This window comes from Pipistrellus kuhlii, unplaced genomic scaffold (assembly GCF_014108245.1).
Source record: "Pipistrellus kuhlii isolate mPipKuh1 unplaced genomic scaffold, mPipKuh1.p scaffold_m20_p_23, whole genome shotgun sequence".
Taxonomy (NCBI): Eukaryota; Metazoa; Chordata; class Mammalia; order Chiroptera; family Vespertilionidae; genus Pipistrellus; species Pipistrellus kuhlii.
In genome coordinates this window covers 5,558,669-5,583,714 of record NW_023425522.1, presented here as the reverse complement: position 1 = coordinate 5,583,714, position 25,046 = coordinate 5,558,669, and the positions used below count along the sequence as shown (strand labels likewise).

The 25,046-nt window shown below is 42.9% G+C and overlaps 1 protein-coding gene across 1 annotated transcript in view; it reads left to right on the top strand.

The window, feature by feature from the left end:
* The window catches only part of DNAH9 (dynein axonemal heavy chain 9), a 294,112-nt gene that overhangs the window by 77,789 nt on the left and 191,277 nt on the right, over positions 1-25,046 (top strand). The window contains exons 21-27 of the mRNA XM_036451929.2: positions 521-651; positions 1,029-1,155; positions 4,623-4,775; positions 6,177-6,302; positions 7,799-8,038; positions 8,367-8,527; positions 21,313-21,469. Coding sequence (XP_036307822.1) covers positions 521-651; positions 1,029-1,155; positions 4,623-4,775; positions 6,177-6,302; positions 7,799-8,038; positions 8,367-8,527; positions 21,313-21,469 — 1,095 coding nt within the window. The remainder of the gene's footprint in view (positions 1-520; positions 652-1,028; positions 1,156-4,622; positions 4,776-6,176; positions 6,303-7,798; positions 8,039-8,366; positions 8,528-21,312; positions 21,470-25,046) is intronic.

The window sequence follows — 25,046 nt, the reverse complement described above, 5'->3', positions numbered from 1 at the left end:
GGAAACATCAATGAGAGAGAGACTGCCTTCTGCATGCCCCACTTCTGGGAATCAAGCCCACAACCTAGACATGTGCCCTGGCTGGGAATTGAACTGGGGATCTCTTGGTTCATGCTTTGATGTTCAACCATTGAGCAACACAAGCTAGGCTGGAAAATATTTAGATAAATACATGTTATTATGTTAACTAATAAGATTAATATTGTTACTTTTTAAATGAATTAACATATTTTTTAAAATTTTCAACTTGAAAATGTTATAGCTTCTAATGTAGAGGATATATTGATAGATATAATTATCTACTTACAAAGAGGTTCAACTCTTTGTACTCCAACAATTGTTTTACAGTGTAAAGGAATATTAAGACCAAAATGTTTGTGAGCTCCAGCCTTAAGCTAAAGGTATTTCTATCAGTCTTGAGATGGCCTAGAAATAGGTTTTTGTTCTGACTCACTATATAAAGGGGCTTCTTAGCATGGAGGGGAGTGGGAGTTAATTGTCTCTGTGTTTTTATTTGCAGGATTCTGAAAGATTTGAGGGCATTGACATTGACTTTAAAGAGCTAGCTTACGCGGCTCAGAAAACTCCAAATGTAGTGGAAGCCACCAACAAGCCAGGTCTTTATGAACGGCTGGAGGACATTCAGAGCAGGTGAGGGCTGCTTGCTGCCCCTGTGTGAGGACGGAGGAGACCTGTCCTCCCCTCTGTCCCTGAGGTCCCCACTTCATTTCACCACCCAAGGGAGCGAGCATGCGTTTGTGTGTGTGCACTTTGGGTCATACAGGGTGTAATGAGAGGCGTCTATCCTGTTGGAAATGTATCAGTTTGGCGTCGGCAAATGACCCTGCTGATCTCCACATCTGTTCTATGTGTTGCATGTTTCTGCATGGAGGCAATGCCTATGATCTATGGATCTAGGCCAGTGGCCGACAAACTCATTAGTCAACAAAGCAGCAAACTGCAGCTCGCGAGTTTGCCGACCACGGGTCTAGGCAAAGTGAGTTAGGAAGTGCTGTTTGTGCTCGTAGATTGCACCTGTGTGAGAAGGCCCTGGCGGAGTACCTAGACACCAAAAGGCTGGCCTTCCCCAGGTTTTACTTTATCTCCTCTTCTGATCTGCTGGATATCCTTTCCAACGGCACAGCCCCGCAGCAGGTAAGCCAAGGGAAGGACTGTAGAACCCCCAAAAGGACTAAGGAGCCCTGGCAGGGGCATTTTGGGTTCCCCCTATGCCTCCTCCCTTCCTAACTGCAGAGCTTCTTCCTTCCCAACCATCACTGCTTCTCAGGACGCCCTCCGACTCACCAATGGTTTTCTCCTTGCCTTAGAGTTGGAGAAGCTTTGAAGATGGCAAAATGATGCCTCTGGGGAGAGATCCAATCAATAGCAGTCAAAAGTCAGAGCTAAGCCCGGCAGGTGTGGCTCAGTAGTTGAATGTAGACCCATGAACCAGGTCACTGGTTCAAATCCCGGTCAGGGCACATGCCTGGGTTGTGGGTTTGATCCTTGGTAGGAGGCATGCTGGAGGCAGCCAGTTGATGATTCTCTCTCATCATTGATGTTTCTCTCTCTCTCCCTCCCTCCCTCCCTCTTTTTAAAATCAATAAAAATATTTTAAGAAGCCACAGCCGATAATCTCCATGGGGAGGTGAGATGGAAACCGTGTTGACATTGGTGGTTTAGTTGAAAGAGTGCATATGAGATGCCCAGATTTTGGGTCCCACACCTCTTCTGGCCCCTTATTAGCCATATAGTTTCTGCACATTGCTTCTTTGAAACAAACTTGCTTCTATTTTGTATATGTAAAATAGAAGAAGCCTACTGTGTTACAAGAGTTTTGAATATTAAAGTAACTAATTGAAGCAGTGTTGATATTCAGAGAGATAGTGTTTTTCAAACTTGAGCAGGTTCAGAATCACCTGGGAAGCTTGTTAACACACAGACTCCTAGTCCAGTTCTAGAGGATCTGTTTCAATAGGTATGAATTTGCAACTCTCAGGATTTCCCAAGTGACACTGCTGGTCTGGGGACCACACGCTGAGAGCCACTGCTATCTATGACAGAGTCTGAGTCTCACGGTGAATGACTGGAGGGAGGGATACTGTCTCTACTGCATGCTCCGTGCACACCTCCTTCCTCCCAAAGAGATGTTTTTAGTTCTCTCATTTTTCTTTAGACTGAGGAGACACAGTCAAGTACTTTATTCAGAAATCACTTGGATGAGCTCTCTTTCTCCTTCAGTGTGATTTTGTTACTCATTCGAAGTATAGCTGGACTCTTTACTTTCAGTTTCAAGGTTTTCCATCCTCGTTTATTTGATTGCTTGAATATGTAGAATTTGAAAAGTCAGACTTCCCCTGTTCCCTCCATGCATCACCACCTCCTTCCCTTTGTGGGCAGCCAGTTCCATTAGTGTTGGTTTGCCTTTCCTGTGTCTGTATTTGCAAAGATAAGCAGGTGGGCAGTTACATTTGTTCATTTTCTTCTTCCCATTTCTTTCTTACACAAAAGATAACAAGCTTTTTATTTATTTATTTATTTATTTATTTATTTATTTATTTTTTACATCTGCACCATACTCCATGGACAAATACAATGTAGTCTGGCCCTAAGTTGTTTATAGTATTTTGCAATAACAAATAATGCAGCATTGCCTAACTTTGGGCCTTGTATTTTGGAGGTTTACCTTCCAGGTGAATTCCTAGAAATAAGGCCGCAGGGTCAAAGGGTAAATGGTGTGTGATCTTGGTAGATTTGCCACATGTTCCCTTGTAGCAGCTGGATCTCTTCGCATCACCACCGGCTTTTCCAACAGCTAAAAGATGGCACCCAAGCCTAAGCTTTCCCTACTTGTCACTTGTCCCACACCTCCCACCCCGAGAGACAAAGCATGATAGAGTGCTTCCCGATTCCTTCTATGTCTGTGACTCTCTTTAGTTTTCACATGTGAGTGGTTCAGTGACTGGGTATGGAATTCATGAGCCACAGCAAATTTCCCTCACATTCCTGCAGGCTTAGCTCTGCTGTTTCTGCTTAGGGAAGTCCTCTGAGCCTGCCTGCTGCTATTTTCTTAACCTTTCTAGGTTAAGGTGACCAGATGGGACAGTCCCGCTTTCAGCGGGACTGTCCCATCTGGTCACCTTATTCTAGGTAGCCTGATTTCTTTCTAACTGGATCTTTGAGATAGAAATTTAAATTACATTTTCATTTTAGAAAATTTGTGTCTTTATTATTTTTTTCAACACATAAGGAAGGATGTTTTCTCCTACCTGAAAACCAAGACTTTCATTCTCTTAAAAAATTTTCCTTTCAGTAAGTTGAGATTCTGTTTTCTCTGTGCCCTATGCATTACCTTCATAAATTCATACATATTTTCACAGATTAATAAATATTTTCATGCATATTTTTATCTTAGTTCTCTTCCTTGGCATTCTGCAGTCATTTTTCAAGTTTACCCACCCTGTTCAATTTGCTTGTCTTAGTCCTTTAATATTGCTAACGTTGTTACAAACTGTGCCGTGTCATTTGTTGGTTTCCTTACTTTATTTGTCTACTTCTAGCATCTCATCTGACCTTTCACCTCATTTTATAGAGCTCGTGTTTCTTTCATTTAATTGAAAATAATGCAAGGTGACCTTTTTCATAATGACTTCTGTTTCCTTCATTAAAGCTACACACACACAAACCCTTACTCTATATTTTGAATCCAATTTTCTCCTTCTTTTAAGTTATAGGATACTCCTATGGGTCCTATGTTGTTTGTTTATTCTTGAATGTAATTTATTCTTGAATTTAAGCAAAGGTTCATCCTATGAAGATCTTTGTCCCAAGTCACCATAATCTTGAACACCTTCACAGCCTACAAATACACAAACGTTTTCATCTCATCTCACAAGCTAGAAAGCTGATTTCTGTAAATGAAAAACTACACTTAGGGTGCCTGCAGCCTGCAGGACCTTATCCTTCACAAATCTCAATCAGAGAACAGTTTTCTATTGGTTGTTTCTCCTGTAGCCTGCTGTTTCCCTCACCCTGGACCACAGCGTGGCTCTGTTTGGCATTTTTTCTGGAGAGCCTGCCTGGGGCGCCCTAGTGAAGGACCTCTTTATCAGGAGACACCATGCTAAGGAGACACCTGCATAGCCAGGCTCTCTGCTGGTGGGGAGGGGAAGGGCATGCCTGACCTGGCTTTGGACCCTCCAGATGTTTGTCTGCTTCACCAAAGCACTTCCAACAACTGGGTGACTTCTTCCACAGACTCCAGATTCAGGGGTGTTAGCATTTTTCTGCAGACTGATCTGCCCCACAGTAGTATTTTTTTAGGAAGAGGTTTTATGAAGTATTATTATTAATAATTATTTTTTTCTCCAATTAATTCCCATCCTTAGTAAATGAATCAAACTTTGGTGGCTTCACTGGTTCGTAGCTAACACATAATTCCAACTAGTATTATATTATTTTTGGCCTCTTCTATGCTTTTAATTGGTTCCCATTATCACATCGCTATCATTCCCACAAGCCTCCTTCTAAGCATTTGGTACCCAGTACCTAACAGTTGTCACATGCTTAGGGACCTCTAACCAACACCTTCGCCAATCCATTGCCATGGTTTCCCCTCATAGGTTCAACGCCACCTTTCCAAACTCTTTGACAATATGGCCAGGATGCAGTTCCAGCTGGACGCCAATGAGAAGCCGACCAAGATAAGTCTCGGCATGTACAGCAAGGAGGAGGAGTACGTGGCCTTCAGCGAGCCCTGCAGCTGCACTGGGCAGGTACTATGAAGGTCCTTTCTCTCAAGTGTATGCCTTCAGATACAGTCAGCACTAACCTTCGGCATAGCCTTTGACCCTGGACCAGAGCTGCTTTCTGTGCCCATCCATCCTGCAGCTTCCATTGACTTGATCTGACACTGGAGCAGCCTCTCCTGCCTGTTTTCCTCTCTCTGGAAAGAATGTGTATCAGTGTTCATGGATCTGCCTTAACCAAAGACCTGTGCAGAGAGGAAGGAAATGCACATAAACATCTCCTGATTCAATGAGAAAAGGTTTACAATGATTAGCAGTACCAGGGACTTTGACATGATATTCCCTGGAGCACCCCACAGGGAACCAGGAACATGGACATTTGCCCCCAGAGAAAACACCCTTAAAAATCAACCCTTTTCCTAAGATATCACTTCTCTGTTCTAATTCACCCTAGAGTCATCCCTTCCTTGCAGAGCCAAGAACTCTGCTTCCAGATCTCTGTTTATAATTCAAGAAACATAGCCCAGCCAGTGTGGCTCAGTAGATTGAGCTTCATCCCATGTACCTGGAGCTCACCACTTCGATTCCTGGTCAGAGCATATGCCAGGGTTGCAGGCTTGATCTCTAGTAGGGGTGTGCAGGAGAGTGCTGACTGGTGTTTCTCTTTCATAGATGTTTCTATCTCTCTCTCCCTCCCTCTTCTGTTCTCTAAAAAAAAATCAATAACGTATTTTTTTAAAAAAAAGAAAGAAACGCAGAGCATGGGACAATTCTCTCCTTCAACCTCTTTCCCATCCCTCACAATTACCACTAAGATAAAAGCCCTTCTTCGTTCATTACCCTGAATGACCCAAGTAGCAGCAACAGCTGGAGAAAATGCCTTTCGCAGAGTTCCCCCTTCATCCACATGTATCTTGGAAAGCAATTCCAGTACTGAAAATAATCAGATATTCTGCTTTATGAGAGGAACCCTAGGGTTTGGTTCAGAGTGTGCTCTTTTTGTAGACTGAGAAAGCATTTAGTTGGAAAATATAATCCCGGTTCCCATCTCCATATTCATGGACAAAGTCATGAGAATCCACTGACTGACTTACATCTAGCGCAACCAGATTAGGATTTCCTTGATGAACCCTGGATGGCAGTCCGCCCCCCAACCAATTCCCTTAGCCTGCCACTCTGTCCTGTGTGTTCAATGGGAATGCTGCCCAATCCCCCCCTCCCCCTCGCCCCTGCAGTTAGTTGAGCCTGGTGCTCACCTATAACCTGGATTATACAAATGCACCGTTCCTTGTGCCTGTGGCAGCCGTTGGGGTTGTACTCAGGCATTGGCTGCACTGTATTCCTTCCCTTGGGCTAAGAGGAAGGACACATGTATTACTGATCACATCTTCTCAGAAACCAGGGGCTAAGCCAGAGGTCTTCTTTCAGGTGGAAACATGGTTGAACCACGTGCTCACTCACATGAAAGCCACCGTGAGGCATGAGATGACTGATGGTGTGACTGCCTATGAGGAGAAGCCCAGGGAGCAGTGGCTCTTTGACTATCCAGCTCAGGTACATCCTAACCAGACCTTCATGGGCCCCAGATCCACTGGGCTCTTTTTCCTGGGATCTTGGTCACCCTTCAGGGGCGACCAGACATCAGACTCACTATTGGCTTCACAGTCAGGAGAAGCTGGTCTGTGAGGCATCAGCAAGAGGGAGTAAGACAATTGTCAGCCATGACCTAATTCAACCAAAACCTGGGGAAAGGAGGGGTTGTTGCTTTTACCCTCACTGGCTGCAGTAGGGACAACATGTAAACAGGTCAACTGGTTGACCTAGACCGCTTGGTGCCAAGCTTGCTCCTGAGTCTGAGAGACACCAGAAGGGACCAGGACCCTAAACCTGCCCTGCTGGGGTTCACAGACCGTGTTTCTTACAGATTGGCCTGTAATGGTGACCAAAGGAGCTCAGGGACTTGGGAGCATAGCACTAGGCAGTGGGGCCTGGGGACCACCTCCCTGAGAATATGCTATCCAAGCCGAGGTTCGAAATAGGAGTTTATAAGGTAATGATGGAGGGGAAAGGCCACCAATAATTAGGGGAAGCCTGTGTAAAGTCTCAGTAGTAGCAAGGGGAGCATCGTGTATCTAAGGAATTTGGAGGAACTGGGTGTGGTTGAAGCAAGAGTAAGCAGTGAAGGAACAATAGGCAGCAGAATAATTCTGGAGAGGAAACGAAGCTAGTTCGGGAGTCATGTTAGGGAGTCTGACTTGATCCTAAGTCATGTCTGCATCCTTTTGTGGGTTGGTTCTTAGGAGGGTAATAGAGAGATGGGAAAACTAATGAGAATTTTTTAATGACTCTGGATTAAATATACCCCTCCTCCTTCCCCCTATTGGTAGCATAATACTAGTGGTGGTATATTTGGGATTGTAAGTGTTTGCTGGTAATGGCAGTCATAGGAGTGGGTAAGGTTGCTCTTGAAAGATATGTAGACTGAAATGAGAGTACAGAGCAAACCCAGAGGCTGGGTAGGCAGGGAGGATCCAGTAAAGCAGAATGAGAAATGGTAATCATATTATCATGTTGAATTTTGACCTTCAAGAGTAGGCTTTCAACACTGTTATCTTTAAGAAATAAAAAAAAATGTAATGAAAGTATTATATACAAGAAAAATACACCACAAATGATCAGCAATGGCTTACTAAACTGAAATACTCAGACTCCAATGACAGCAAAGACCGAATGTGTTTGAGATTTCAATCAATATATTGTTATCCTCCCAAGCACAAGATGGATGCTGCGAAACTGAATGATTAGTGTAGCGTTTTCTGAAAGCCACTGACAATGATTAGAATAAGTCCTTGGTTGTTCTCAACCAAAAGGTATACTTTTTACTTGCCCCCACTGTGTTGTAATCACATCACCAAGGATTCAAAGGCATGGCTCACTTAATCCATGCTGGTGGAGAGAGCGGGGAGGGGCTGTCCCTTATGGGTAATGAGTGGACTGGTTTTGGAGATAGTCCAGGTAATGGCTTTACTGAGTGACTCCTGTTGCCACAGGTAGCCCTGACCTGCACCCAGATCTGGTGGACCACAGAGGTGGGCATGGCATTTGCCAGGCTGGAGGAAGGCTATGAGAGTGCCATGAAAGACTATTACAAGAAGCAAGTGGCCCAGCTCAAAGCACTCATTACCATGCTGATTGGCCAGCTCTCCAAGGGGAACCGGCAGAAGGTCATGACCATATGCACCATCGATGTGCATGCCCGGGATGTGGTGGCCAAGATGATTGCTCAGAAGGTGAGTACCAAACATGCAAGAGACCCCCTCTCTGTGGGCACAAGAATATTGGAGTCAGGAAGAGGCTCACATACAGACAGAGGGCCAGACTGTACTGGCCATAGAGCTAGGAACGGATCAGGATGTCTGCACTGGCCTTTCAAACCCCCATAGAAACAGTGTAATCAGAGCAGCTCATGCCTTCTGAGCTGTGGAGGGCATAGTGTGCTGTGCTCTTAACTAGAAGACAACACCCAAGTTATCCAGAACCCGTGTGTCCTGAGGCTAAGGGTCACCTGCTAGCTGTTGAGCACTATTTCACCCAGCTGCTCTGCCACTCTGTCTTTAGGTGGACAGTGCCCAGGCCTTTCTCTGGCTGTCCCAGCTGCGGCATCGTTGGGATGATGAGGCCAAACACTGCTTTGCCAACATCTGTGATGCCCAGTTCCTATATTCTTATGAATACCTGGGAAATACGCCTCGCCTTGTGATCACACCTTTGACAGACAGGTGAGTGCTGGCATCAGCCACTGACAGAAATCTGCTGTCTAGCTCAGGTATCCAATGGCCATCCAGCACCAAAGCTGCTGTCATCCGGGTTCACAGAGTTGTAGGGGGAGGGCTTGATTAACACAAATGAGGTAAAAGAAAACCAAAAGAGCAAACCACAGAGCAGACCAAAGAGCATGACTTTTTGAAGAATTACTGGGTAGTCATATACACCTGCATTCTAACACCAGCTCTAGCCCATGTCAGCTGTGTGACCATGAAAAACTTTTTTGTTTCTTCATTTGTGAAATGGAGGTAGTAACTCACACCTCAAGTTTTTGTAAGGATAAAGACAGCGATGCTTATAAGAAGCTTAGAGAGTGTAAATGCTCAGTAAATGATCCCTTTGACTATTTTTTCATCAATCAATCAATCCACACATTTATTCAACACCTTTCTGGGAATACAAAGATGAAAGCAAGATAGTTCCTACTGTTAGGAGCTTATGGTTTTTTTGGGGAACCATATTCTCTGTCATTTATATGAATTCATTTATGAATTCATGCCAGACACTGAGCTAGTCACTGGGAATGACTAAAACATTTCTTGCCCTTAAACTCCAATTTTAGCGAGGGAAATAAGACATATGTAGATAATAATTTAAGTAGCACAAGGGGAAAACGTGTAAGGCCACAGTACAAAGGAGGGCTCAAAGTCATATGCTATAAGTTTCCAAGCAAGGGACTTAGCAGAGTAAGCCCTCCGAGCACAGACTGGGTCCCACCCACTGTGGGAAGAGGAGGACTGGTAACACTTCAGGGAAGAGATCTTATCTGATCTGTCCCGACCCTGAAGGATGTGTAGGATTCCAATAGGGTTTCAGTAGGTTGTAGAATGGCTGTTAGGGTATCATAAAATTGTACAGAAATCTGTGTGTGTGTCACTTTTTCTAATGAGAGAATCTATAGTACTCAATAATGGTTCAAGTGGTCTGGGATCCCCAAAAGAACTACCAATAAGAATTCTAGAAAATGAAATTCTCTGGGCAGAGTCATGGAAATGGGAACACTCCAGACATGCTCCTGGAAGAGGAAGTAGATTCTTGATTTTGGGAGAGGAAGCTGTTTAAAAGGCTGGGGAAAATGGGTAAGAGTCAGACTATAAAGTAGGAAGAAGACATTTTTATACTGATAAACTGTTGAAAATTTTTCATCAGAGGAGTAAAACGATGAAACTGTATTTTAGGAAGATTTATTCGACTGCAGAACATGGGAAAAGGAAAGGATGGGGGAATAAAGCCATGGTCCCTGTGAGAAATGATATTTTAATTCTGTTGAGATTTCTGCAAATTCTAAGAGCTAGTGCCCTTTTCCCTTATAATTCCATAGAACACTGAATCTCTTCTTCACCAAAAGGAGTTGTATATCTGAATGACTGGCTCACCCCAAACAGGTGACTTGTAGGTAATGATAATGAAGAGACCATCGTAAATTTTGAAGGATAAAATGGCCAAATGGAATCTGTGCTGTCTTCTACTTAATTTTCTCTCTGCCTATTTTAAGTGTTATTGCATGTATCCTGGTTAAAGTCTCAGATATCTTTCCCAACAGTGTTTACTTAAGTTGTAATCACTATGCTCATGGAATGAATAGGATGTGGGAAATGCAGAGTAGTTGAAAAATCTAAACATCATCGACAAAGTAAGACCTCATGATTTACCTCCCCCCATGCTTTTCACTTTTTAAATTCATTTTCTCTGCTATTCTGGAAAAACCTTCCATCCAGAATCCCACCCAGACCACTCCCCACTTCCTCCTTCCTGAGAAACTCTGTAGAAGTCACATCACTCTCTCTCATCACTTCCCACTACACTTAGACTAAAACCTGAATTCCTCCTGGGGCCTAGTAATTCCTACCAACTGCCCTGAGGCCTGGCACTCTGGCCACTCTGACCTCCTGTCTTTTCCTTGATCCCTTTAAGTTCATTCCAACTGAGAGCCTTTTGCACAAGAGCCCTCTGCCTAGAATGTCCTCTTCCACTGTCACCTTCTCAACCTTTAGTTCTACTCTCAGTTCTGAGGAGACTCTTTTTAACAGATACACTCATGTGCGTGATTCATACACACACACACACACATACACACACACACACACACACACACGCACACACACACACACACACACACACACACACACAACAATGACCCTGATGGCTCACTCTGCTTGGCTTCTTCCTGACCTTGCCCACATTCTGAAATGACCTTGCTTGCTTGTTGGCTGCATTCCCTTTTGGAATGTGAGCTCTGTGATCAGGAACCTCTGTGTTTTGTTTGTTGCTCTGTCACCAGCATCCAGTAGATGCTGAATTAAGATGGCTCAAATAAACGAATGGTGGTTGAATATTGAAGTATAAGAATAGGCAGAATCGGGGAGGAGAGGTTGACTCAGAGGAGGCACCTATGCAAGAGTCTGTCCACATCTCTGCTGCTGAAGGACACAGGGAAATGAGGTCACATGAGAAGTGATATTACTGTCTTCTGCTCTTAGCTGGGGACCGACCCTCCTCCTAGCCCCAGCTTAGGCTACGGGCAGATATCATCTGTTCAGAGGGAGATGCAGATTTCTCTGCAGCAGGCACGGCAAAAAGCAGTAGCAGCATGGGGAGGTGAGGTTGGCATCTTCAGGGTTTGATTTGGGTTCAATCCCTTGGCGGGAATCATTCAGCGAGGGTTCAAGGCAAAGCTTTCTCACCTGCATCATCACTCGGACACCTCCCCTAAACAGGGAGGAATGCTCTGACTGATATTTTTTGCCGGCCCTGAATCATGATCTAATAGATCATCACTTGGAACAGAACAATGAAGCTATCCTCTATCTGAGCAATTTAATCAGCATCTGTCCGTGATGACATTGAGGTTGATTGCTCACTGCTCCACACCCAGGATCTGGCACCATGCCTGGCACATAGTAGGCATGCACGGAATACTCCTGGACTGGATGCAGTGAGACGATTGCTGGGACTTTCGGATGTGCCCACTTCGCCATATCATCAGAATATTGCCTTCTCCTCCATTGACATATCAGACATCATCGCTCCAAGCGATAAAAAGTACAAGACTTTCTTTTCCCGGGGGCTTCATGTCTGCCAACGAGTTGAAGAAGATAATTACCTCTTTTTGGAGTCTCTAGAACTATAATGCTAAATGCCTCAAACAGGGAAAGGCGAGGGCTTTGGCAATGAATTGTTTCTAAAGCAGGAATTTATCACCTTTTCTATGAAATAATGCAAATAAGAACTTGAAAGGAAGATTTGCTGCAAACAGCGGCACGTACCATATAGACCTTGACCTTGTTTTGCACATTAGACGCGTTTCCGACAAAGTAGGATGTTGTGAATATTTACATGGCAAATTCCATTTTCTCAATGACTTCCATTATTATCTCAAGAAATGTTTTGCTCAGAAAAAAGAATTGGCCTTAATACAGAAAATCACATTTTAAAGAGCATCCAGCTTTTGCTGGTGTGTAGCTTAAGTACATTTAATTCTCTCCTGCCAGAGGAATTAATCAAATGGACAATTGATCCATACAACCTTTGCACATTCATTAAAAGCGCACCCGCATTACAGTGCCTATGCCTGCTTCTTTGGAATTTCCCACCGCCTGAATGGGACTTGAATGTATAAACAGGCACGCTGGCTCAGTGCTGTCGCAGGGCCCTGGCACGGTGCTAAGTTGAACTAAATGGAAATGCTTTTTCAGGCTGAACAAAAGCGATTCTCATAAGTTGTGTCTTAACCTTTGGATGGTCCTCCCTTTTGTCCCCCTCACCTTCACACACAAACGCCCTTTCAGCCCTGGGCTGTGTTAATGTTTTAATCAACCTCTTAACCAATGTTGAGCACCTTTTCATTTCTCAGTAACTACTGCAAAGTAGGTGAGATGTCATTGTTGCAAGAGTCTTTGAAGGTGATTTCCTGGACAATGGCACTAGCAAAAGTCATACACTTTTTAAAAAAGCTTTTATCTGACATTTTTATGGAAAAACTTAGTAATCTTTAAACAAAGAAAACATGTCACCCAGAGGTAGCCATTGTTAATATTGCTTCTACATGTAGACTTTGAAAAAATGTAATTGCAGTCATATGCTGTGTATAAAATGTCACAGATTGCTCTTTTTATAAAGCTCTATATCATGTGCTTATTCTCTAAATATTCTTCTAAAACATTCTAATAGCTGCATTACCTTCTACTTATAAGTATCTTATAATTTATGTAGCATTATGGGATATTTAAGTTATAGCTAAGCTTTTACTGTTAAAATTAAGGCTGTATGAACTCACTTTTATACGAATTTTTACTACATTTTTCATTAATTCACCAGGAAAGATTCCAAAAAGCAGGATAATTGGATGACACATACTTTCAAGTTATTCTTGAAAAAAATGTTGCTCTCTTAATAGTTTATGAGAGTGTTCATCTTACAGAATTCTCGACAGCACTAAGTATTATTGTTAAAATATTTTTAATTTTATGTCTCATTTGAAGTTAGATGGCTTTAATTACTCACAGGCCTGAGCATTTTTATGTATTTATTGGCTATTATATTTTCCTCTTATATGAATTACTTGTTACTGTCATTGCCCATTTTATTATTTTTATACCTTTAAAGTCCCTACCCATTTCAAGATCAGTTTAATAATGACCTTATTTTATCGTAGTTTATTTTATTTTACTTTTTCCTTTAACCCCTTATAATTCTTTGGTGAATTTTTTCTCAATTGAGTAAAGTGAGCATTTTCAGTTACATTCTGGCCAGGTGGCTCAGTGTGATGGAGCATCATCCCAAACACCAAAAGGATTTGGGTTCCATTCCTGGTCAGGGCACGTACCTAGGTTGCAGGTTCTATCCCTGGTCAAGGCATGTGTGGGAGGCACCAAACGATGTTACTCTCTCACACAAAAACAATTAAAAAACATATCCTTGGGTGAGGATCTACAACAACAACAACAAAACAAAACAAAAACAGTTACAAGTGATAGAAGTCAAGTTCAAACTAACTCAAACAGAAAGAGGCCTTTTGTCTCTCACCTTCCTGGAAAATGAGTCCAGTTTGCTGTCGTATAACCATCTCCCAGGCCTTGATAGGGTTTGAATTCTCTGATCATGGCTTTACTTTCTTCTCTCCCACAGATTTTCTTTGTATGGCTGGAAAGATGGTCTCCATGCCTACCTAATGACTTTGGGTTCAGACCCTCCCTTGCCCAGCTCTGTACATCAGATTTCTTAAAGGGACTCTGACTGGCTCTGTCTCAATCATGTGCTCATCTCTGATGACCAGTGAGACCAGTATTTTGCCCAAACTTTGGCCTACCTCTGGGAGGTTGGTAAATACTTTGATTGACAGCCTCATCAGAATTCATGGTGTAGCGGAGATGACTTCCCAAAGTGTGGAATCCTGAGCAAGGAAAACCCACAGAAACTATCTCAGGGAGCATATGGTTTGATTTTTTGGTTTGTTTTTAAGTAGGTCTAACATTTTTTAATGAGTAATAGGCCCTTTTCCTTTCCACTTTGTGATGTTTGTTCTACCATAATCAAAGTTCTGAGTTTATGAAACTACCTCAAATAGCTCTTTTGTTTCATCAGTATGTTAATTTATCAGCCATATTACCTAAGGCTTGTAACTTTTCATGAATGGTAATTTTTTTTATAGTAAAGATCTATATCAAGCATGTCAAACTCGTGGGCCAAATAAACAAGGCATGTGGCCTGTGGGCCATGAGTTTGACATACTTAATCTACATCATATGTCTTCATTGACTATTTTTGTTTAGCTTTTCTGTTTCCTCTTTCAAATGAACTTGAATCATTTTGTTCAGTTCCAAAATGTAAATGATTAGGGTTTTAATTTGTTAATCTTTAATTCCTTCAAGTTACTTTTGAATAAATAGCCTTCTTTATAAAATGTGACTTATTTCTGCTTATTTATACTTCAATTATGTTTATCAGAAAAGTTTATAAGTATATTCATATCGTATTTCTTATTGTCATCTCTAGATCTTTTAAAAATGTTTGTTGCTACTTAAGATTATATATATAAATATATATATATATATATATATATATATATATATATATATGTAAACAACTTTATTGAGATTTATTTTACATACCAAAAATATCATCCATTCCAAGTATATAATTGAATGACTTTTATAAATTTACCAAGTGGTGTAATTATCACCATAAATCAGTTTTACAACGATAAGATTCCTCATGTCCATTTATAGTTAATCCTCATTCCCAACCTCAGTCACAGGCAACCAGTAGATTTCTGTCTCTATAAACTCACCTATTCTGAGCATTTCTTACAAACGGAACCACACAACATGTGTCTCTTGTGTCTGGCTTCTCTGATTTTGCAAAATGATTTTTGGGTGCATCCATGGTAGAGAAGATGTAGGTGGTGGGTTCCTCTTTATTTCTGAATAGTGTTCCATTTCAGAGACATGACCCATTTGGTCTGTCCAGTCACCAGTAGATGAGCACTTAGGCTCTTTCCAGTTAAGGACTTTTATAAGTAATGCTGCTGTGAAATTTGTGTGTATTTCTGTATATATATGTTTCCATTTCTCTTGTGTGGATACCCAAGAGGGGGATTGCTGGATGGTGTGGCAGTTTTATGTTTAACTTTCTAAGAAACTGTCAATCAATTTTCCAAAGTGGCTGGATCGTTTGTTACCCCCACTAGCAATTTAAGAGGGTTCCTGTTTCTCCACATCCTTAACAACATAGCTTATTGTCATTCTTATTAATTATGGCTATTCTAGTGGATCTGAAGTAGCCTTCTATTTGAGTTTTAATTTGTATTTTTCTAGTGATATTGAGTAACATTTTCTGTGCTCATTGGCCATCTGTATATCTTCTTTGGCATATTCTCTGTATGTATATTTTGCCTGTTGTTTAATTTGTTGTAAGAGTTCTTTGCACATTCTGTTTGCATATATTCTATTGCATATATGTTTGCAGATATCTTATCTCAGTCTGTTGCTAATCTTTTATTTTCTTAATGGTATCTTTTGAAGTACAAAAGTTTAAATTTTGGTGAAGTCCACTTGGTCAGTTTTTTCTTTTATGGACTGTGCTTTTGGTGTTGTAGCTAAGAAATAATTGTTTAATTTCATTATACTAGTAGCTTTAACTTTCTTTACACTTGTGTAAAAATTAATTTTTGTAAATGTATTTTCTGTTCTGCTACCCTGTATTAATGCTTATAAGAATGTCACTCTTGATTCTTTGAGTTTCCTAAGTCACCTCTAAAATTTCTAATTTTATGTGAGATGTAAACATCATATGAAGCAAAGTTCATTACTAGGCAGTTCCGTTACTAGGTATGTTATCATTTTTGCTACAGAGATCATATGTCACTCATTTCTCTCAGTTCTTTGTGTCACGTTCTGAGAAAGACATTTACCAACCAGTGTATGGCATAAGGAATAGATTTTAAAATTGGGGGCGTTTATGCTGAAGACAGACAGTTTTCAAAATTGTAAAGTTAAATGTTATAATAGGGACAGATTTGGCGGAGGCTGATGACATTCTTCTACGAATGCTGTTTCTCACACTGAGCTTAAAACCTGTGAAAATTTGGGGGTCTCCTTCCCAGATCCCCGGTTCTGTACATGTGTAGATGCTGGAAGACTAATTTGCATTCACTTTTCTTAAATTTTACTTTGCTGGGTCCACTTCATTGTTTTCAATTATTAAAATTATTTAGAATTTTTAAGCCACTTAGTGTGTGGTAGTTTTTTACACGGCAATGGAAAATGGATACAAGCCAATTAGGATTCCACCAACTCTAAGATTAGCCAGACCACATTTCTGGGATAGCCACAAGCTATTCGTAACTGAAATCAGGATATAGTATCTTTGATATTTTCTTTAATCTGTCAATTGAATACCAAAAAAAAGAAAAGCTAAGTTTTATATTTGTATTATCCTAAAAAAATAATACTTTGAGAGTGAATCGGCTTTCTCCCTTTCTTATCTCTTCTTTCATCTCATGCTCATAAGAGCCTGTTGGGGCAGATAAGAGCAAAGCCTACAGAAGTCCAAAGAAAACAAAAGACTTCAGCTCAATACTAGTAAGTCTTTTCAAACAATTAACGCTGACCCTGTGTGAAAGGAGCTGCCTTCTGAAATAAGAAGTTATGCCTTGCTGGGAGGAAAGGCTACAGGAGCATATGCTTGTATTCGAAGGCTTTAACGAGAGAGAGCCTGGCATGGGGAAAGAGCCAAACCCTCCCCTTCCTGTGTGGCTCAGTTGGTTGAGTGTCATCCATGTACCCAGGGGTTGCCAGTTTGATTCCTGCTCAAGACACATGCCCAGGTTACCAGTTTGATTCCCAGTAAGGGGTATGCAGGAGGCAGCCGATCAGTTTCTCTCTTTCTCCCTCACCTTCCCTCTCTCTCTAAAGTCAATAAAACAGAGCCCAACTGGTGTAACTCAGTGGTTGACCATTGACCTATGGACCAGGAGGTCATGGTTTGATTCACAGTCAGGGCACATGCCTGGGCTTCAGGCTCAATCCCCAGTGTGGGTTGATCCCCAATGTGAGGTATACAGGAGGCAAGCCAGTCAATGATTATCTCTCATCATTGATATTTCTATCGCTCTCTCTCCCTTTCCCTTCCTCTCTGAAATCAATAAGAATATATTTAAAAAAATAAAATAAATAAAAAAGAAAATATGTTAAATAATAAATTTTGAAAAATGAAAAGAAGCCAAACCTCTGAGGTCTCTACCAGCACCAAAGGGACTGTGTTCCCAATAAACAGCTAACTGAATTGACCTGTGTTAGGTTAGTTGGTTAGATAAGTGCTCATCTTAAAAGATTACTTGCCATTCTCACAATTGAGATTGTTTTTGATGCAGCAAATTTATCCAAATTGCTTTGTTCGGAGAAAATACTGCGTAATGGACCTCAGTCACACATTTTTAAGGCCCCACGGTTTAATGACTTTGGCAGATTTCACAAACACTTTGTCGTAGAGGCAAGAGTTGGGCCAGTCTGTCTGATGGCAGTCCTTGCCCTAACCACCGTAGCATGATTCCCCCACACTAGGAAGCAGGCGCATACTGAAGCAGTTGGCTTAGGTGATGAGAGAAATGGACAATCTAACAAGAACACAGATGGAACCTTGGAGCAGGAGTGTGTGTCCCCAAGGACAGGACATTCTGCTGGCTCAGAGCCTGAGCATAATGCTGACCCACAGGCAGGAGAGGGAAGTACTGTTTCCTTCTTTGGGTTTTCCTCATAGCCCTTTAGCTATTTCACAGCGCTGCCTTAGTTATTACAACTCCTTAAACCGCCCACTTTCTTGTCCTGAGCCTCAGTCTACTATCATATATAATAAAGAGCTAATTTTCTAATTAGGCCAGATGGTGGAACAACCTTTCAGAATAACCTTTGGGAACACCAGTGGCAGGGGGTGGGGTTGTGGGGCCACAAGGCAGCTGGGACTGTGAGGGCTGAGCATGAACTTCGTGCATCCGGCCTCTGGTCTGTAAGTAAAGGGGTTGGATTTGTTGATCAGGGAAGTCCCTTCCAGCTCTGGAGTTCGATGATTATGGGGGAGGCACATATTTTAGTGTTTTCCCCCAAGTGCTTCCTCAGAAGATGGCCAGAAGCTCGGTAGATGCTCCAAAGGAGATCGCCATCCAGTTCTAAGGATTTCTTTTGAAAGACTCGAGTTTTCTGTGAGAATTCTATTTTTGAGAAACCTTGTGCTCAAAACTCTGAGGTTCCTGGGAAGCCCTCAGTTCTGGGAAGAGGAGGCTAGGGTTGCCTCTGGTGGAGGAGGGGGCAGCCTTGGGACAAAAAGAAGGGAGAGAGAACGGAGAAAAGTTGCCTGGGGCCCAGTCTCTACCAGTCCAGGCAGATGGCTCTCCTCAGAGGTGCAGAGCTGTGGCAGGCCCCCAGTAGTTCTAGAAGAAGCCTGAGGCTGGAAGAGGAGAAGGGCACGGGGGCCAATCTGGAGCCAGAACTCCGCTCAGGAGAGCAGGTAAGGTTAAGGCTACACACTGGCCTTTGTGAAGGTCTCACTCTCAATGCTTGAGAGGAGGGAAGCACTGCCAGCTGGTTACAGTGACAGAGCCAGGAAGATGAGATGCAGCTTTTCACCTGGACCTGACTCACCTGGCCTTGGGACCCACCTGACTGAGCGAATCCACGAGGGAAACTGAAGCAGCTGTGTGAGCCCAAGAAATCAGGAGTTAAGTGTAGCTCATGCCCCAATCAGCTGAGCCAACATATTCCATTGCACGGAAAGCTCCAGGTAGAAAAAGTCAGCACCCCTCTCCTCTCTGCCTAGGGAACCTGCCTTCCTGGATTCACTCTGAAAGGCTGAAGCAAATGTGGGAATTTTGCCCTTAATTAGAGGAGATCAGGAATTCACTTCAAGTCTTTTCAAAACCATTTTGGTGGAGACCCAGTCACCCTCTGCATGGATGGGGTTAACTCTAGATCTCAGATTCAGAAACAGAACTCATGTCAGAGGCCCCCTCAGATGGCTCCTCCCTGTCCAACCTGCAGGCTGGGAGCCGGGGTATTGATTTTCTAGGTATAAAAAGTTGGGCCAATGGCACATTTGAAACAGCTTTTTTTGAGGTGTAATATACATGCCTTAATGTTGATCTATTACAAGTGTACAATTCAATGACTTTTAGTAAATTCATGGGTTGTACAACCATTATCATAGCCTAGTTTAGCACACCCCTACCCCTATTCGCAGTCAGTCCACACTCTCACCCCCTCCCAGGCAGCTGCTGACCTAATCTCTGTCTCTTATCCTTTCTGGACACTTCATAAATGAAATGACGTAACATGGAACCTTTGGCATCTGACTTCTTTCACTTAGCATAATATCTTTAAAGCTCATTCATCCTTGTTGCCACATATATCAGTGCCTCATTTTTTTATATTCACTGCCTGGCTATGTCACATTTTGTTTATTCATTCACTATTGGTAGACATGTGAGTTGTTTTCAGTTTCTTAGTGTTATAAATACTGCTTTGAACATTCCTACCCAAGTTTGTCTGCATGCACATACATTCTTATTTCCCTTGGGTAAATTCCTAGGACAATATGATAATTTTTACTTTTTAAAAAGCTGCCAAACTGTTTTTCTGGAGTAGTTGTACCATTTCACATTCCCACCAGCAATTTATGAGGTTTCCAATGTTTGCACATTCTTGGTAATATCTGGTCTTGCCTGCCTTTTTTGTTATAGCCATCCTGGTGGGTGTGCTGTGGTATCTCATTGTGGATTTAATTTACATTTTTAATGAGCAGTGATTTTGAGCATCTTTTCATGTGTCTATTATCCAAAGGCACATTTCCATCTAAATGGAAATATGTATTATTTATTTATTTCATTTATTTTTTTATTTTTTTTAGAGAGAGTGAGAGAGAAATATCGATGTGAGAGAGAAACAATCAGTTTCCTCCTGCATGCATCCTGACTGTGATCAAACCCACCACCTTTTGGTATACGAGAAGACACTCCAACCACTGAGAGCCACACTGGCCAGGCTGACAAGTCTTTTTTTTTTTTTTTTAAATGTGTCAAAAACAAACTTGAAGCTGAGTTTATTGTCATTAGTAAAAAAAGTCACAGGGGGATCAAACAAACTGAATGATTGAACCATTCATTTATGAATTTGTTTTTTTTATTTATAATAATCATAAGGGCCTTTATGTGCTACTCTCTGGAGATAACATGATAAGACGTAACCCCACCTATATGTATCTTATTAGAATCTGCATGAAAGACGTGTGTTAAATACATGTCACGGTTGTAAGTGGAGTGGGAACTCTGCTGAGAGGGAACTCACATATGCTCACTCCTCCATGTTGAGAGGTCTGGGGATGTTCAGTGGGAGATGTAAAGACAAATATGAGTCCTGAGGGGTTAGTAGCCATCAGCTGAGCAAAGACTGAAGAGGAACGTGATCCAGGTAGACTGGAAGGCTCCTGGGCTGATGGGAAAGGAGAGAGGGACAAGCTCAGCACTGGTGTATCTGGGTATCTTCACCCATTCAGGCTGCTAGAGCAAAACACCACAGCTAGGGAGCTTATAAACAACAGCCATTTAGTTCTGGAGTCTGGGAATTCCAGTATCAAGGCACCAGTGTGGTCATGTTCGTATGAGGACCCCCTTTCTGCCATATAGATGGCTGTTTCTCGCTGAGTCCTCATGAGGTGGCAGCGACAGGGGTCCCTCTGCAGCCTCTTATAAAGACACGAATCCCATTCACGAAGGCTCCAGCTTCCTGACCTGATCACCTCCCAAAGGCCCCACTTCCTAATTCTGTCATCTTCAGGGGTTAGGATTTCAACTTACGAGTTTGGGGGGAGGGGGGGGAGAGACAAGTGTTCAGACCATAGCACTGGGCGAGTGAAATAAACATACATGAACAGACTTAGAGCATTGGACTGGGAAGAGGGGAGCTCTGAGAAATGAGCTGGAGAAGTAGGCAGGGCGAGGTCAGGAAGGGCCTGGAGGAGGGGAACCACTAATGCCTTCAAGGGAGGGGGGAGGCAATATGATCAGGTGGTTCTTTAGAGAGTCTGCTCCACAGTGCTGTGGGGAGCAGATGCAGTGGACTCTAGGGTTTTCTTTCGGAAACTTCCAGGCCTCCCCTGGGCTCCCAGCTTTCTCTCACTAGGACCTGGCTGGACTGGAGCAACTCATCAGCACCCATGGCCCTGGCAATCACCCATGCCCCTGTGTCCACAGGTGCTACATCACCCTCACCCAGTCTCTGCACCTGACCATGAGTGGGGCTCCAGCAGGACCTGCAGGCACAGGCAAGACGGAGACCACCAAGGACTTGGGCCGTGCGCTGGGCATCATGGTCTACGTGTTCAACTGCTCAGAGCAGATGGACTACAAGGTACGGGCCTGGCTTTGGGAGGGACTAGGAGCAGAGCAGCGGTCCGAGCCAGGGACCCCTTATCCACGCCACCCTGGCCAGCTCAGAGGCCTCAACACGGAGAGCTCTGCTCCCTCCTCCATGGAAAACCTCAGGGATTTGGTCCTGGAGCTTGCTTATTTTTTATTTTTTATACATTTTCATTGATTTCAGAGATGAAGGGAAAGGGAGAGAGAGAGAATCATCAATAATGAGAATCATTGACAGCTGCCTCCTGCCCATCCCCACTGGGGGTCAAGCCCAAAACCTGGTCATGTGCCCTTGACCAGAATCAAGCCCTGGACCCTTCAGTCCATAGACTAATGCTCTATCCACTGAGCCAAACCAACTAGGACAGTCTTGGAGTTCACTGACCTTGTAAACTTCACATATGGAATCTGCTTCCTCTGAGGAGGTTTGCAACAACAGACGGTTTTCTTACTTCACCTTTGGAGTCTGCTTATCATCATCTGTAAAATGAAGGAGCCAAATATATATCCAACTGTCTAAATTTCCTATTTGACCTAGAACCACAGAAAGGCTAGTAAGCAGCTCATATAAAGTCTTATAAAAAGGTAAAATTAACATAAAAATCATATATGTGCTCTTCTGTAAAAATGGCCATTTCCCCCAGAGTATCCACAAGGACAAAATATTCTGAAGACAGACTAGATTAACCCCTCCCTACTCCTAGCAAGAGAGGCCCACACAAGACAAGTGCAAGGCCAATGTTCTTCACTTAGGCACTTGCCACTCCAGGCTCTGTGACACAGAGCCAAGCAAAGGACCCATTAGGGAACTGTTAGTCAGCAACCTCTACTCAAGACTGGTCCTTATATAGATTCCTTTTTTTTTTTTTAAACTGTAATAACACACCGCCTTGCTGTCTCAGTGTTTTTATAACAGGGTGGCATGTAAATAAATTTAGAGTGGAAAAATAAAACAAATGCATGTAGAAGAGATTAAATATTTATGTGCATAAATCATGTGTATTGATTGCAAAATAAATTGAATTTAAAACCAATTTTAGAGAAGGCAAGATAATACATGCAGTTACCACGTTTAGATGCTTAAAGTGCATTTCACCTCAGTAACTTCAGTAAGCTCTCCTGTGTATGAAAATTTGCTGTGCAGAGAGTTGTAGCATCTAAAGCACCATGTTTTCTCATAGCAAGCAAACAAAATAAGGATGCAGACCCAAATAACTGTCTTCCTTAGTCTACACACTCTGAATTTTAACGTGGTTGCTTTTATTGATAAACACTTTAAGATACTATTTCCTTTGAAGTCAGGCTGGGAGAAAAAAGATTTTTTTCCCCCCTTTAATGAAATAAGCTCACCTTAAAGATTATTTTAAGTTTCTAGATTCTTCCATTGTTGAGCAATGGCAGCATTGCTGAAATAAGTGAATGTCCCAGGAGGAACATTCTGGAGGACACACTCATTACATGGGAAGACCTGGCATGTTGGTTAAAGAAAGTCAGCAATGTCTTCTGTCACGCCAGGCCTAGCAAACAGGAAGAGATGAGTTGGCCCACAGCCAGGGGTCACTAAGGCCCTTTAACCGAATCCTTTACAACTTTTACTTAATCCTGATCCACTGATTCCTCTAAGGCAGAGGCTCTCAACCATCCTAATGCCATGACCTTTTAGTACAGTTCCTCTTATTGTGGTGACCCCAATCATAACATTATTTTCGTTGCTATTTCATAACTGTAATGTTGCTACTGTTATGAATCATAATGTAAATATCTGTGTTTTCGAATGGTCACGACCCACAGGTTGAGAGCCACTGCTACAGAGCCTAAGACCATCGGAAAACACAGATACTTACATTACGGTTCATAACAGTAGCAACATTACAGTTATGAGGTAGCAACGAAAATAATTTTATGGTTGAGTGTCACCACAACATGAGGAACTGTACTAAAGGGTCACGGCATTAGGAAGCTTGAGAACCACTGCTAAGGGTACGTGATGAGAGGGGTCTCTACCTTCAGTTTGTCTGAAAAGTGAGCAGAGCTTTGGCCATGTAAGTCTAGGTGAGACACAGAACAGAGCACCATCTGTGGGGATAGCCGCAGGGAAGCGCCCCAAAGGGAGGGCCATCCAGTCCTCTCCTGGACACTAAGCATCCTTAGAAACCAGTCTCACTAAATGGTTCTCCAACCTCATCTTCGCTTTGTTATCCAATGATTCAAACTGTTTTTAGCACAAAGCACACTCCAGCAATCCCGTGAATGTGAATATCACCATTGTTCAGCTTGTGCTGGGCATCATGGGAGGATACCAAAAATAGATAGATAGATAGATAGATAGATAGATAGATAGATAGATAGATAGATAGATAATAGATAAGGTATAACTCAGTTCATTTGGAAAGGCAAGAAGCATATGAAATTAGGGGAGACACCAGCCAACATTACCCTGAGTGGGGGATGTGTGTTCCACAAACTCTGAGCCCTGTGTGCTCCAGAGAAGAGGGAGAGCCATCGAGTGTGCTGAGCCCTAGAAGGTGTGAGCCCCAAGGCTGTTGAACATTTCGGGGGGGGAGGGGGTAGTGGGTGCCAAACAGGGCATTGTGGTTTAACACAGCCCAGTTCTCTGTGCAGTTGATGTCCTTCCCCTGCCCCTGGGTCTGATCCCCCTGAACGCTCCTCAGGGGCGGCGAGGACAGAGAGAGGAAGGGGGTCAAGAAGAGCTGTCACTGGGCGGCATTCTGTTATATAATTCATGATACTCAGGCAACATATTCTGTTTGTGTATCTCCAGAGAACAAGCTGGAAATGAGCATAGAACAGTGGCCGAGTACAAGAGAGTGGGTTGGGGAACAAGACAAGAGAGGAGATGGGGTTGAGTGAGGAGGGGCAGACACAAAGCCACTGAGAGACTGACCTTGAAGTGGCGGGCTGCAGAAAGGCCTGCAGGCTTAGGTCAGAAGGAGGAGCCTGATGAAAACAAGTGGCATTCAAGGGAGCCTCCTGGGCGGGAGAAAATGGAGACAGGAGGAGACTGGAAGGAAAGGAACTTTGTGGTAAGAGCATTGCAGTTATTTAAGCCAGAGAGGGTGATGAGCAAATGACGGGGTAGCAAACCTGGAGAAGAAGGAATGAGAGGCTTTTAAAATATTGAATAATACCTAGTGCTCATGGGGAGGAATGGGTGGTGAAGCCGGGAGGATTTGAAGAGAGTTGGGGCCATAGGCAAGGACCCTCACAGTCCTCTTTGCCACAGGAATCCTGTTGGAGGTGTCTGGTGATGGAGGGAGAGACACAGAGGGTTCAGAGACTTGGGGAAAAGGGAAAGTTGTTGCTTCATCAGTGCTGGCTGGAAAACGTATAAAACTGGCCACTTTCTCTGGAAATGGTTGTGGTTTGACTGCTCTGAGTCTTTATAGTTTAGCAGCAAGACTTTCCCCTGGGCCTCAGATTAGAGAGGCTATTGTTGAAGCACCAAATGGTTTGGAGCCTAAAACTCTCCGGGTTCTTGCTGACTTTCTGTTGCAGCAACCCCGTAGAACACCCACTCCTCGAAAGCTGCTAACTTGATTTCTGAAACA